General features: G+C 40.8%; 1 protein-coding gene and 1 long non-coding RNA gene across 2 annotated transcripts; one reads left to right on the top strand and one right to left on the bottom strand.

The window, feature by feature from the left end:
- The first annotated feature begins 370 nt into the window (after positions 1–370).
- LOC137183807 (uncharacterized) lies at positions 371–10734 on the top strand. Its single transcript, XR_010928539.1, has 3 exons — positions 371–927; positions 1040–1313; positions 10204–10734. It is a non-coding gene; the product is annotated as an uncharacterized lncRNA (long non-coding RNA).
- A 1193-nt stretch (positions 10735–11927) lies between these two features.
- On the bottom strand, positions 11928–15334 carry si:ch73-62b13.1 (Carbohydrate sulfotransferase 1-like). The gene is made up of 2 exons (XM_067591101.1): positions 15170–15334; positions 11928–14313 (listed from the first exon to the last, which is right to left on the bottom strand). The coding sequence occupies exons 1-2, from the start codon at positions 15306–15308 to the stop codon at positions 13184–13186; spliced, it is 1269 nt and encodes a 422-aa protein (XP_067447202.1). The 5' UTR covers positions 15309–15334; the 3' UTR covers positions 11928–13183.
- Positions 15335–15650: the final 316 nt, after the last annotated feature.

The following is a 15650-nucleotide window of genomic DNA, read 5'->3' as shown; positions in this document are numbered from 1 at the left end:
CTACATGTAGTACGCATTAGTTGATTAAATAAATAAAGTAGAAATAATTTTTACAAATTTGTCTTTCTAAATTCAATTTATATTTTTTTTTTGGTGTACAAAAATACTGAGCGAATCTAATAAAAAGTATCAACATAAAAACAGATGAAAACAAATTTTCCTTTACTTCAATTTCTTCTTCTTCTCTATAAACATAAAACAAATGTAAATAAATCTAAATCTAAGAGTTTGAATACTGTTCATCTTCTCCTCGGCTTTGGTATATGATGAAAACTCAATAAAATATATTCCACAAAGGGGAGTGACTTAGTACATTTACTTTTATTTATTAAACACTTATTCACAACAAATTCCTCCAGATTTATCCCACAATGCATACTCTTAAATGTAACATGTTCCACATTTATTTTCTTTAGAATGAAGCCAATCATAAACATCCGACCACATTTTCTTGATAAATCTACAGCTGCAGAACAGATGTTCAGATGTCTCTATATCAGATTCACAGAAATCACTTTTGTTTAAATCTGTAAGTTAAAGTTAAATTGGAGTCTCATGTATTCCTTGAGTCGATATGGAGATACTACTCAATTTTATTGAACTTGAGATCTATAACCTGACATGTTCTTGTTCACCAGATTAAAGCTGAATATAATTGCATTGACCTTTACAAGCATTCACTGCTAGTAGGTCAAAACTGTGAGGAAATCTTGTTCACTGTTTGAACAAACTCAGAAACAAAGTTATTTGCGCTAAAAGTCTTCTGATTTATCTTCTTCTTCTTCCCGATTTAATGACAGGCTGCAACCAACGAAAGGCGCATTACTGCCACCTGCTGGAGTCATTAATGTTTAATGAGCACCACGAACACCCCGTTGGTTGATGTCCACCATCTTGTCTGCAGCCAGGTCCCTCTCTAGATACTTGGTAAGTGAGGAGATGGAGAGAGATCATCACCATTCTTGTCTGCTGCATCAGGCTTCGCCATGCCAAATTCAGGACGTGCTGTCTGCCCCTCTTCCTGTTTTCTCCTCAATAGACTGGATTAGGTGCAAGCTGCTGCAATCATGAGGTTTCTCTGTGGATCAGCAGGTGGCCGGACTGACCGGGTGGCTCTAATTGGGGGAGAGCAGCAGGATTCCCCCTCCTGCAAAGTCATGGCCTTCCCTGGTGGTTGGCTGCACACTAGCATGCTATTCATTACCCTGAACAAACCCTGAAGAGGAGCAGGAGGCTCTCTGGCTGTTTGGCCACTGCTGAACAAATATCAGACCAACAATGGAAGACGGGGAGGCAGTAGCAACAAGAGTCTGGTGAGACTCAATCATACTTTAGTATTAGTGTTTTACATTTATATACCCATTGTCTTTAAAGGGGCTATAATTGATTTTTAATAAAATAAATATATCAAATGACCTTGTGTAATGTCAGAGGCGTTGCTTGTAGTGATAAACCTACAGAGAATTATCACTTGGCTCTGCAGCTCCACTCGGATTTATGAAGCTTTATATTGAGTTTCAGCTCCTTGTTTAGCTGTCCGGCTGCAACTTTACTGTTTTGGTTCACTCTCCACATTGTTTTTGGCCACAGCAGTCAGCTGTTTAGAGACAAATAGCTCTAAAAATGCACTGTACACTCTCTTCTCAGCACCAAAATGGCAAATAGACACAGTTAGCAACTAGCTGGTGAACAAGTGGAGCATTTAGCAGCTAAAGAACCAGATATTTCCCTCAGGAGTTGATAGAGAACAAAAGCAAAAAACAGTTAAAGGAGAATGGAGTTAAAGGAGGAGGAAAATATTGGACCTACATTCATCAGGTGGGCAGAAACACGGCTCCAAATGAATATTAATGTTGTAATTGTTGTTATATCAACTTAAAAGGATATGATACAGTCAGTAGGTGATTTGAGGGGGGATGCTATCGCTATCCCCCTTGCTAAGACATTAGCTATATCAACTTAAACTTAAAGGTGATAATATGTCAGTGTTGTGTTTACAGGTTGTTTCCGTTGCCCCCAAGTGGCAAAAAAACAAACAACAACAACAACAAAAAAACCAACTGTTAATACAGGTTTAAATCTCAGGATGTTCAACAGCTCCATATTTGTGTAGATTTTAAGATGCACTCCAAAAAAGCACTGTGATTTGGTTTAAAATTAAGGTTAGTTTAGGGTTATGTTAACGTTAGGATAAGTCTCCAGCAAATTAATATAAGTCAATGTAATGTCCTCTGAAGTTATGGAAACACGACTGTGTGTGTGCGTGTGAAATTTTTCCTCTGCAAACACTGCCCTCTCATTTATCATAAAGCATTATCAGAATCATATTATTTATGCACCAGTTTATTTTCCACAATTTGTAGGTTTTTTAGACCCAGGCTACATCTATTCATGAGAAACTTTGAGCCCCATGCTCCAGTCAACAGGAGCTACCCATTCAGTTATATTCTGGTGGGTTTTGGTGTTTATCAAAATAATGGAAAGTCTTTCATATGTTGTATGGCTGACACAGTCAGTATTCATCTTTCAGGGCCAATGAACACAAGATTTTTTATGGTTCTATCCATCTTTCAAAAAACTCTTTATATTATTATATTGCTATGGAAACGGTAAAGCCAGCTGGACCATCCTGGAGTCTGTTTATCTTGTGTCTGTGAATTGATTATTTCCTTATTGAGAAAGCAGAGAGTGAAATTCATACTGAATAAAAGACAAATAAAATATATATAGTTTACTGTACTCCTGTTAATTTCCTCTGTTGTTGATGCAGGATTGCAAATGAATATGAATCTGAATATCTATTGGAAATGTATTTGTATCATCTGTTTGAGAACCACCCATGAATGATCTTCAACTGCCACCCTTATGATAGCTAGATTATCCAGTTTTGTTCTTTGTGTTTCCAGACCGAATAGCTTGTCAGATTGTTTTCTGACAGAAGGGTCAGTCGATAATGACAGAGCACTGTGTTGGCCCCCCAATCAATGCTGTTTTTCTTACATTTCCTCAGGGCGAGCTGATTTGATAACTCAGAGATGTTGCATATTAGATTGTGTTGTTAAATATAGCTGTCATGTTGACAGATGGTGAGTGATGATATTTATTTAATTTTGCTCACTATATCAACTCTCCTCATGTGAATTTGGGGACTGATACGGTGCACAGATGAAACACTGGAGCAGAAGGAAGAGCAAAATTATATTAAACTTTTTCCATAAAATCTCAGTATTTCATTGCTTTTCTATTTTGGGTACTTTGTATACTTGGCACTCAGACAGTTCAGTTCTCACCAAAGGCAGAGCTTCATGCTTTGGATGTGTTGGCTCAGATTATGAGCCTGGACATGTATTATTTGGCAATTTTTACTTAATTTACTAAAACAAGACAACATTTCTTCGTCTCCAAATTATTTTTTTTCTGCATTTTGTCCATAGCTCAGTTCATTTCTTTGATGTATATAAGTAAAGGGTTAACATCCAATGAGGGACTTTAGTTGCCAGCAGGCATGGGGCTCAATCATTTAAATCAAATTTTCAGAAAAGCATGCATAGGAGCCAACGCTTCTTGGTATCTCCTCTGGAATATATTTTTCTATTGGCAACGGTGGATTCACACACTCTCTCATTTGAGACAAGGCCATTTTGTTTATCCCATTACAGACAGGAGCTCTGATTCTGAGAGCTTGCTCAAAAATGTGATTTGCCCTGATAAGCCAATTAATGCTCCTTCATCAGTTTAGTGTTCAAATCCATTAAAGGAGCACTCTCCTTAGCAGTACAGAGGAAAGATGACTGAGTACAAACAGCGCCTCGAAAGACGCTCATTGATCTGGGGGATCGAGAAATAAGCTTCTCAGCTGAACATCAGTGACTGAATCTCAAAGAGATAAATCAAATTTCAAGTTGTTTTTCTGCAAGCTGGGGAATATACATCACACAGGCAACTTTGAAACTAAATGTTAAAAATTTTCCTTGCAACTTTAGCAGAAGTTTGTGGCTCTAAGTGGAAGCATGTGAACCCCAGGCTCAGGTGGGCAGAGGGCATACTAATTAATTCAGTAAGGTGAACCCAACAGAGTGAATTGGTCTGGAAACACAGGAGGTCTGTAGGGTGTATCAGGCCTAAACTGTCTACAGAGAGGCAGATGAGATGGTTCACATTAATTAAATCCACCATATGTTGGCACTCTCTTCACATCCCAGGCTGCATGTCCCACAGCACAGCAGATGCGACAAACTATCAATTGTTTTGGAAATGAAATCTATCAGGACTTGAACATGAGAGAGCGAGTGAATCAGCCAATCGCTGCTTCGGTCCTCATCTAGGCAGGTTTTGCAGCTCTGCAGACATCACAGTTGTCTGTCTGAATGCTTGCCAAAGGGAGCCAGTAACATGTGGTCATCTATCCTGTTATCTGGTGCTTTGATCTTTGTATTAAAATACTGTTCTAAGAAGAAATATTCTAAAGTAAATGCTGTTTGAGTGATTGTTTTTCCTTTTGGGTGTTAATTGGAGCCACGATTGCTTCGGATGGATCAGACAGAGCAAAGATAACTTCAGATGGATTATTACAAGATTAATTTTTTGGTTTGTGTATGCAGTTATATCACACAATGTTTGTCTCACTGAAGCTCTTTACAGTGGCATCAAGAGAGTCCTGATCTGGGCCTGCTGCTCTGTTCTCCTCAGCCTGGGAGAAAGATAATCTCTGTCGGGAGCGTCTCGTCAAAGGAGTTTTCAAAGTCTTTATTGCCACTAATTAGATCGCTGTCTTTGAGAACCCCTGAAGGCCCTGTCAGTTGACTTTTTGTTGTGATCATCTACACATGGAGTTTAAAAAAAAAAGAAAAAAGAAATATTCTGTCGTAAATTTGCAGAGTGGAAGGACTCTCTGGATGCCTTGGTCGATAGCATCCTCATGGAGTAAAGCTTGATGGGCCCGTGGATCAATAATTCCTCAAACTGCATCAACAGGGATTAACTACCCCTCTGAGGGAGCTTCTCAGGTCAAAGCTCGGCTCATTTAACAGCTAATTAGATGCTTTCTATTGAGCATATGTTTCTTGTGAAGCATCTGTTTCAGCAGAACATACAGTTAACGCTGAATTTGCACATGCCGGTCAGTGGGAAAACTGTGGCCCTGCTTTTGCAAATAACAAATAGGATGTACGGCTTAAAGTCTATTTGCCTTAAGTAGCTTCAGAGTTCTCCATTTTATCTTGTTTTGATCAATAGTGGCAGATTGCCTTCAGTATATTAATTTACTTTGGTAATCTCAAATTGTCTACTGGAGTTTTTAAGCACAATTCCTTTTCAAACCAGTTCAAATAATCATGACGCCGGAGTGGAGCATCAATAGTCCCTCCATTACCTTATCAATTAAGCCGGCATGCCACTGGCAACTTCCTCTTCCTATTAGATTTCAAGACAAATGGTGCAGCAGAATCAGTTCTCTGTTCATTATTTGTCAGATACCAAACTAACATCTATCTGTGTTTTGCGGTAATCATGCTCCCTCTTGTTAATCTGGCTGCAGACAGTATCTGTTGTGTGTGGAATAATACACAGCCACAGAGTAGAGGAGACCAGACTACAGGTCCCTTCATAACAGACCCATCTGATTATATTTATGAAATTCAATTACTCTGACACAGACAGATGGACTTGCTGTCAGTGGGGACGCTCGTCATTTGTTAGCATCAGCGGACGTGTCAGCCCTGAGGTACTGATGGGACCGAAGCTGTGTGACTGGAAACAAAAGAAGGGAGGGAAAGAAAGAGAGCAAGAGAAAGATGGAGAGGAAGAGAAGGCTTTCAAGCAGGCTGACATACTGTAGCCCTGAAGCCTGTAGTCATTTAAAGGGCTAGTTTGTGAAGTACAAGAATTGAAGTGAAGTTGAGATGAGAAGATCAATATCAATCTTATGTCTGTGAGTTAAGTACAGAGCTGGAATCAGGGTGTGGTTACAGCTTAGCTTAGCATAAAGACTCGAAACAAGGGAAAACAGCTAGCCTGGCTCTATTCTTAGTTAAATTAATGTATTATTTACACGATGTGTGGGAATTATAGGCACCAAAAATAGACTAATTATCCTTTCACAGGTACAGAAACAGCAGCACAAGCCATAGTCAGTATCTGTCCTTAACCTTAATGGATAGACTCACAGTTTTTCAAGTCTGTCTTGAAACAACAGGCAGGTGCCCTAATGAAAATTGAAACAGGTTTTGCTTGCTATAATCATTCCCCCTGTTCATACTGACCATTAGAAGATCTCCTCCAGATGTGCTTCCAATTTAAGTGATGGGGGACAAAATCCACAGTCCTTGTTCTGAGCAAAAATGTATTTAAGTCTATCTGAAGATAATATGAAGTTGCAGCCGTCTGAGTTAGTCAAATAAAGTGGATATTTAGTGTTTTCCTGTTCAGCTGCAGTGGAAAGATTGTAACAAAAAGAGGAGATTTTGCTGAAGCCTCATATTAGCTTCAAACTTCAAATCTACACTGAAAGTGCATTATGATTATGGGATCTGCTAATAGCCAATATGAACAGGAGGAATGATTACAGCAAGAAAAACATGTCAATGTTCTTTTTTTATGAGTGTTTTTTGCAGAGTTATCTAGAACTGATGTTTTGTCTGCCAATAGAGTTCAAGCTGAGAATAACTCCTGAATCTAAATTCTTTTCTCTTCCTTGTGATGTTGTTTTTTTCATTTAGAAGCAGCTGGATAGCTTTGATTTTACAAACTGTAGGTGGTCACTTAGAAACAGAACAGTAATAAAGTGGTCAAAAAGAACTGAACACACATAATGCTTTATTTTTAATGGTCACGTTATCCAGAGATATCATTCACTGAATGGCCTCCATCCACACAGCTTTGATCCTATGAGTGTTAGAAGCACAATGATTGGGTGTAACAAGGCTACCTAGGCCAACTTGTGCCCACACATGCCTTAAGCATGTTTCTCAAAATCCATAGAAATATTCTTCTAAAGGATTAATGAGCTGGTTGCTGTACTTTTGGACTTTAGCAAAGGACAGGCTAGCTGTTTCCCCTGGTTTCCAGTCTTTGTGCTAAGCTAAGCTAAATGGCTGCTTGCTCTTTAACACACAGACATAAGAGTGGTACTGATCTTCTCCTTTAATTCCAGGCAAGAAAGTAGTCCTAAAATGTCACACTGTAAAAAATGATTTCACATGCCAGTAATTTAAAAAAAAATTTTTTGTGAGTTGTTCTCTCTCTTGTTCTGCATCTAAACTGAAGAAAAAAAGTGCATAACAACGGAAGTGGACAATATCTGTAAAAGACAACTTGTCATAAAATCAGCAGCAGTTTCAGGACACACAAAAACAGCTCACAGCCATCCCTGCTGATCTTTTTGTAGTCAAGGTCCATTTCCCCACTGCCTCTACTCCATCCTGTCTGTTTCTTTTCCTTTTCAACATATTGAAATTGGATGTCTCATATGCCGTTTCAATGAATATGAAATCTATTCAAATTAAACTGAAAGGAAAAGATACAGTACTTGGGCCTTTAATCCAACTCAATGCCGCTCTGTTCGGTGCCCTCTGTTGGTGAATAATGGATGAGTCTGAAAATTAAAGCTAGTTGGGAATTCATTGAGGAACTGCTGACAGTGGGGGAAGGGGGGTTCTGGGCAGGTAGAGGAAAACAGAGAGAGACGGGGGTTCAATGCAAAATAAGTTACTGTAGGTAAAAGCCAGACAAAGAAAAGAAGAAAACGCATGAGTCTGTGTGTTTCAAATTTGCCCCCAAACCTTCAAGCAAGCTGCAATGAGTGGGCTGGAAAAAACAGAGGCCAAACCAAACTCACAGACCAGGGCTGAAAACGATGATGTGCGATCCGATCTGAGCCTGCAGGGTTGTGATCACACCTTCCCCCTACTGCCTCTGTGATACTGCAGCCTACGCCTCATGCCGTGCTTTAGTTGTGTAAAAGACTTCCATAACAGAGGGCAGAAAATAAAATAAAAAATAAAAAATCCCACAGACAGTTTCACGCCTACAGTTTTCTGAAAGTGGAGCTGGGAATGAAAGGAAGAAAGAGATGCCAAACAGGGATGAGGAGGGGGTGGAGAGTTGTGGGGGAGGAAGTGAGGGGGCAGCGGACCAATACCCACATCTAAAGCATCTGAGTGTTGCTCACTAGAAAAAGGCTTGGACTTCCGGAAGAAAGACTCTCCTCAGGGTAAGATCCTTCAGAGAAGCCTGGCTCTGGCTGGTGAGGGGCGTCAGTGGGGTGTGTGATTGAACGCCAGTAGATACACTGATCTACTCTATTCTACTGAGAGCACCCTGAAGAGGCCAGGAGAACAAAAAGCCAGAGCTTTGCTCCAAGCTAAAGCACCAACACTCACATGGTCTTCATATGCATTTCCATTTACAGGAATCCTGAGCCTTTTTATCCAAATCTAAGCCTGTGCAGCTGTCACAATGTGACCGTTCATATGAATCTAGCAGAGACAAACTGAGTGAATATTCATTTATTTACACACCGAGGAGCCTCAGAAGTAGCCTGTTGTTACTCGCCTCATGCTTGATGCCATGTTATTTCTCAATTTCTCCCCCGAGATGAGCTCCTGCGACAGCTTCATTGTGCATCATGAAAAAGATCAAAATAGCCCCAGCATTGCATAAGCTATAGATGCTTCTTCAAATCATAATTTCTATTGCCTGTTACTTCAGGTTGTAATATGCTTAATCACCCTTTGCAGTATCACAGCAGTTAAGCAATCACTGTATGCCCTCATGGAGTGTGTTTTCCACCCAATAGAGCAATAAAGGACAAGGAGATCAATCGAGCATTTCATTATTGTAAAGATGTAAACCCATGATTTAAATCTTGCTGGCAGTTAAGAGAGGACCGCAACCCCAATAATATGTGCATACGGTGCTTTAAATGGATTGCTGTTAATGGAGCTTTTAGTGTATTCACTGATACATGAAATACTGTATAGTACTTGCTGTTGAGATTCACTGGTGTCTTTTTAAACTGCACTGTGTGAGACTGCTGACGGTGCTAAGTTTGACAGGGGCCGGCTTGCATTTATCTTGAGGAGCTCTACCCAAGATGCAGCTCCGCCAGCTGGCCTTTTGATGTTCGCTATGAAAGCCCCTTATTAGGATCAGTGGAAAACACAATAAATAATCTGCGAGTGGACTTGCACTGGAAACAAACACTGGGGAGAGATGTCATAAAAATGCAACTTTCAATACAGAAGATGTCACAGGCGTGCTGAAGGAATCTTTTTAGGCAAAATGTTCAGACGCTGTGAGAAGAGAGAGCTGAGAGACCGAGAGGTAAAGATGACCGATGAACAGCAGGGTTGCATATGGAGCATGTTTGTGTGTGTGTGTGTGTATGAACTGTGTGCATGGGGGGATATAACAGTATTTGAATGATGGGTGTGACAGAGGCTGATGTCTGCTCAGGGCTCGGGTGGCTCCAGTAATAAAGATATGATGGTGCAAAGTGGTTTCATTCTGTCTTAAATGCTCCTTAATCTCTCTATAAATGACTTTGGCTTCCAGTAAGGAGAGTGAAAAATACAACGTGTTTGTGCCGCTGCTATTGGGATTTCTATGGCTGTGTCAATAGAGAAAAAGCTGCTCAGCTTTAATGTTAGGAGGGCTTGATGTACAGTTTTTGCGCATGATTTTTTGTACATTTTTATAAAAACATTTATGTATGATACAGTTCATGTACTTATTTTCTTGAAATTACAACTTACAGTAGCTCTTAGCACTTAGGGGGCTGAGAGAAATGATAAATATTGTGTGCTGCGAAAAGCTATCTCTAAGTGCAGATGTAAGTCTGATACATAATAGGAACAGCCATTTCCTGATGTTTCTCTGGTCACCAACAGCACTTTTCACAAGTCACTTTAACTGGATTGTCAATATATTGTGTGTTCTGCTCTCACCAGCCTCTTTCTGACCTTTCTTAAATCAATGCTATCCTATAAGGGGGCGATTTGTGGTTCTCAGCCTCTCCTCTGCTGGGTGTCACCTCTGTCAAGCCTCTAACAGCCACATGTATATTATAGTACATGAGCATGAAAGCACAGTATGTTTTCGTATGTACACAAAATGACAGTAATTTGGATCAAAGCATGTGTTCATGTGTGAGCGTGGCAGCGGGAGAGCTCATAATTTTCTGTCTTTCTGGCTGCTTGCCCATAGGAACCATAAAGAATCGACCGTGGGATAATGAACCTGGATGACACACCTGCAGCTGGGGGGGGCAACGCCAAGGACGTCTGACAACCTCCTCCTCTCCCACATCTCATTATGACCAGCGAATGGTCAGGGATGGTGATTACAGGCGGGCGTTGAAGCAGAGCAGAAGGGGGAATTACGCGATAGAGCTGATTCCACCGACACCAACTCAACAGTGGTGCTGGAAGGCCAAGAGGGTGCTAATCAAAACACTGTTAGAAGCTGGTTCACACTGCGTCTGTGACCTGTAGTTGTTAAACTGGCAATGACGTTGTGATATTCATCTATCTTGAATTATAACAGCAGATGAAGTTTGGTTCAGAAAAAACGTTACTTTCCAGCAAGAGACATTTAAAAACAAATAATGTGTCTTTTGCATTTGAATCTAATAAAGACAATAAATGTTACTGTGTCACATTGATTCTTTATTGATCCCTGCAATACTGCTCACAGTGAAGATGGGAGCGCAGCAGTGGAGATTCTTGCCTACTCAGGCTTTGAACCATAGACCTCTCAGCTTGAAGGTCTAGCTCCTCATCGTCCTAAAAGCTTGTATCTTCACAGAATATTTAGTTTATCTTGATGCTTTTTTAGTTGATTATGCTGGTAAAAAAAAGTAAAAGTATTTCAACATTTCAAAGTCTCTTTTTTCTCTCATCCGCACACACGCAAATCACACATCGCCGCCCAACTGATTCCACATTTCAACCACCCAGAATGAGCTGATGCAAGAGGAGCTTATGCTTACATATAAAAGGGAAAAACACATGTAAAAAACAAAGTAACATCTGAAAATAACTCTGATTCCAAAAAAAGAAAGAAGTCAAAGATATAAAATGGTAAATTCATCTTTTAATATCTTGGTTTGAATTTTATACCATAAATGTGTTTGAGCTCCCCATACTCTGACCTCTGCACCTCTGTTTTGGATGTCCAGCCAGGACAGCATAGATTAACTGTATGCTATTTTGCATTTTCCAATATCAGCATGCACCTCATATTTGTAACCAGTATTGATAAGACCTAAATTTGTCAACACAGTTAAGGAGACAGAAAGGAGTTGCTGGTATTGAGTGCAAAGAAATGGGTAATTAGCTGACGGCTGACTCAGGCCACTTGCAGCTTTGTGTGTCAGGGAGGGGATGGAAAAACCGATGAAGTGCATCTCCCTGGGTGTCATAAAGCTTTGCTTTATGACCAGTTTGTGTAGCCTTGCAGATTAAGTTCAAAGAAAGACGGCCGCTCTCTTCTCCATGCATCTTAAATCCTGTTTCTCCTCCGCTGGATCTGTAGATCAATTCTTTGGGCTGCGCTGAGATATCCCTGGTGTCAGCAGCTATAGGGCAGCTACAGGAAGGATAGGGAAGCCTGGGTGTCTAAAAATACATTATTAAAGGGACAATTTCACTTCAGATTTAATAGTCTTCACAGAGCAGCCTGACCGTTCCACTCAAATTGCATACTTTCCTTACTCTGGAGTGGCTTTCTTTGGCGGCATAAGCAGTAAAACTCATAGCTCCCAGTGGGCTACCATAGGAAGACGCAATGCTCGCATTTGAAAGGCAAGAAAATCACAGTCAATCGGTGGTTCGGCTATGATTCATGCAATGAGTTCTCCCTCAGAAACTACTTCCAGCATTTATCTCAAGAGAGCAGCTCTACATGGAAATAAATGGGCTGGTGTCTGGAGATGACACGCTTCCTTTCTCTGTTTAGACACAAAGACCAATTTCAAATGGTGGGACTGGCAGAGAACCTGCAGCTGTCTAATGTGTGACTGTACTCCGCTGCAGACAGCTGTTACCACCAAATAATACTTGTATTATTCTTCTTAGTGTTCAAAGTTAGCTCAAAATGAAGCACAGTTGGTGCAGCGTGTGTTCTCTTGCATCAAAAATATGTCTGTTACTGCAGACACATCACTAAGATTGAAATTTGGCTGAAAGACAGAGAGAAATACAGCAGGATTACAAGATAAAAGGCAAAGATTTGCACCATTCTCTGTTTTCAGCCCTAAAACTCAAGCACTTATCCATGCAGGAAAAAAATAAAAATAAAAAAAGGCATTAAACAAATGTGGTTGCAAAAAGATTTCAGCAGTGTGAATATGTATTACTTACATATGAATAATTTATTGTTAAAAAAATCTAAAAAATATAAACAGTATAGTTACACTGACAAATATGTCCACTACACAACATTTGCACACTTGCATTGCAACAGTTAACCAGTATTAATAGTATTTAAGCATTTACAGTAAAGAAAAAAACAAAAATATTCTCATATATTCTGAACATCTTCACTTAGGAAACAGAGCTGCTGTGTGCTTCAGAAGATTGCACTGGCAAAGATTTTCTACCTACAACATGTGACATTTTAATCCTTTTCCAGAATGCATTAGAGACACTCAGGAGACAAGCCCTATAATTTCTTTCTTCTTTTTTCTCTTTTTGCAAATAAACCCCCTCGCTTCCTGTGTGTCTCACCTTCAAGAAAATCACTTTTTATAAGACTTAAGGTCAGATTTACTCCGAAATTGTACCTGGATTCTTTGAAGTGTCCTTTTTTCCTCTTTTAAACCCAGTAAACACTAAGATGATGAGAAAATTAAATAGTGGAGAAAAAATAAAATAAAACTAGAATACCTCAAGGTTTTGCTGTACAAGTAAAGAGGGGTATTCTGTCAACACATACAGCAGTTTAGTTAAAATCAATACCTTTTCTGGCATCACACACTCTTTAAATTTGGCACTTTTAATATCTAACAAAACCATAAAAAGTGAAAATATGAGTGATAATAAATTACTTTTTAAATTATTCAAAAATAATATAAAATACATTCATTATTTCTGTATGACAGAGGGGAAAGTCAGCGGTAATAAATAAATAAATAAATAAATAAATAACAGTGAGATTTAAAAAAAAAAAAAAAAAGAATTCAAATCTACCATGTGACCGGCTGAAAGGTCCGGGGTTCCACTAAACTATGGGAAAGGTTTTTGAGTCCAGCTGCGGAGTGAACTTGCCTGTATCCCAGCAGAGCCAGAGTGTCATTACAAAGATTCTGCACAGTCCTCACGATATCAAAGCCGAGACGAAGCCTCCAGCTCTCTGCTGTCGCCCTGGAGTCTCTGGTGGTGGAATACCTGTAGTTCCACTCAGACGGAGATGACACGTTACTGTTGGTGTTCTTTGCGATCCACATCTGCACCCTGTCCTCCATCTCCAGCCCAATGAACCTGTAGATCTCAGCAGCCTTGTCCTTTGGGTTGAAAGCCAGGTCCTCATACCGCACCAGCAGGTAGCGTCCCCGCAGCCAGGCTGGCCTTTGCAGGCCTGTTTCTGCAGAGGCCGCCATGTCCTTACAGGTGCTGGTGATCTGTGACAGGTCCACATATCGTGGCTGCCGTCCTGTTGCATTCCATATTTTCCAAGCGCGAAACTGATCTGAAAACGCCATCATGCGTGAGGCTAGGATGGCTCTGGGGTCCCTCACCAGGTGGATGATCTTCAGGTCCAGACGCGGATCTTCAGTCAGGGTGCGCAGGTCCCCCACTTCAGGGACCCGAACTGTCTTTATGGCTATGTGTTCCCTTGACAGACATGACATAGAGGCCAAGGTGAGGTTCAGTGCCCCGCACTTCTTAGGACACCAGGTTTCATCAGGTGGATCAGAGCCCACTCCATCCCCTCCTTCCAGGCACACAGGAGGGGAACAAAGGGCGTGGCTGGAGCTTCGGCGGAAGAAAGAACTTGTGATGTGGTCCTGTGGCTCAGGACGAATATAGCTCTCCATAAAGTGAAGGTCGCAGGTGTACAGATTGAGGAGGAGGTCCCTGTATGCTCCCAGTAGGGCCCGGCGGTCCAAGGTGCGACGCAGCCTGCTGCTGGAGTTGGTGAAGGCCTGCTGAACGTGGTAGAGAGGTTCAAACACATAGAACATCCCGGGGTGCTGGTTGAGGAGCTGACCGGTGAAGGATGAGCCACTGCGTGTGGTGGCAAACAGCAGGATGTGCTTCCGAGGCGATTCGACGGGCATCCAATTGTCATCGCACAAAGCTCTCCACCTGGAGTCTTGGGGAAAGAAAAGTTGTACGCTTTACTGACAATGTGATTTAAATTTAGCCATATTTGATTGTTTTTTATTTCTTTTTTTTAAAAAAATAAAACGATCTGTTTCAAGTTCTGACAAAAGAGGATTTATTTCACTTATTTCAGCTCATAAAAGTGAGAGTCCGTTTTCGCCATAACTTCAAGCCAGGAGAAAGTAAACTCCTTAATCAAGCCAATAAGGTTTAAATAATTTAGAGGGTAAACATGCATGAGTAAGTTTCTTGTCTGCCGGTGGGTTACCGAGGGGGTTTATGAAATGGCGGATCTCTAAATATAGTGCAAATAGCTAACATGTAATTATGGCTGATGAGGAGTTGATTGCAAAGGGGATGTTACTTTTGTACACAGGAGCTCCGGCAAGCTACAGCTGCGCTATGAGAGGGGGATTAATGGAGATAAATTGGAGGATAATTGTCAAACGAATTACACATATTTCATTTCTCCATCCTGCCCACTTGTTGGGAATTCCCTCGTTTAATGATCTGCTTCCCTTTTTTCTTTTGCTTCAGTCACAGTGTGGTGCCACAGCTTGATTCTCCAGCTTAGATATTCTGTCTTTACTCAATCTCTTTACATGATGCTTTCCTCCAAACATTAATCACAATACAACATTACTAATATTACCAATTAAGGTTCAAGTGTGTGCCCTCTGCTGATGCTGCTCATTCAAATTTTATAAGAGAGCATGTTTTTTTTGCATTAAATATAAGCGTATATTCATACATGTCTAAACTTTATACTCTCCGGATTTTTGCTGTGGTCTTGTAGACAGGAAGTTAAGTTTGTAGCACAGTCTGGACTTGCTGTTGATTTGTACCTCGGTGATGTCTGGTCTGGCAGTGGTAGGATCCCTGACAGGGTCCAGACAGCGAATCCCTCAGGGTGCGGATGGCCGTGTACTGGACTCCCAGAGAGGCACACACCAGCAGCAGCACCGTCTTCCAGGAGCACTCCATCCTGCCCCCCCTTCTGGCTCTACATCCTTCACTCTGACGCCACCAGGGAGACACACACACAATGAGATGTCATTTTGATCTATTTTTTCCATCTTCATACATGTGTGCAGCTTTTGCTCATTCACACCTGCAGGCGTCTACTATTGGCCGCTGAGCATCTATTGCTGGAGAAGTTGGGAGCCTTGCTCCAGGGCACTTCAACAGTAGAGGGTAAAGTATGTCACATTAACTTTCCAGATTTCCCCTGCCAGTTCAGAATATTTTATCATATGATTTATGTAACAGAATGTTCTAATTAGCATGTTATGTCCCTTTTTTTACCATACAAAAACAGAAGTGTAG

This window comes from Thunnus thynnus, chromosome 5, assembly GCF_963924715.1.
Source record: "Thunnus thynnus chromosome 5, fThuThy2.1, whole genome shotgun sequence".
Classification (NCBI taxonomy): domain Eukaryota; kingdom Metazoa; phylum Chordata; class Actinopteri; order Scombriformes; family Scombridae; genus Thunnus; species Thunnus thynnus.
This window is presented reverse-complemented; position numbering and strand designations above follow the sequence as displayed.

What these genes read in the sequence shown, in the direction of transcription:
- si:ch73-62b13.1 (XM_067591101.1), bottom strand. Translation starts at nt 15,308, where the DNA reads ATGGAGTGCTCCTGGAAGACGGTGCTGCTGCTGGTGTGTGCCTCTCTG. An exon ending in CCAGACCAGACATCACCGAG is followed by an intron (nt 14,314 to 15,169) that starts GTACAAATCAAC and finishes TCTTTCCCCAAG; the next exon opens with ACTCCAGGTGGAGAGCTTTG.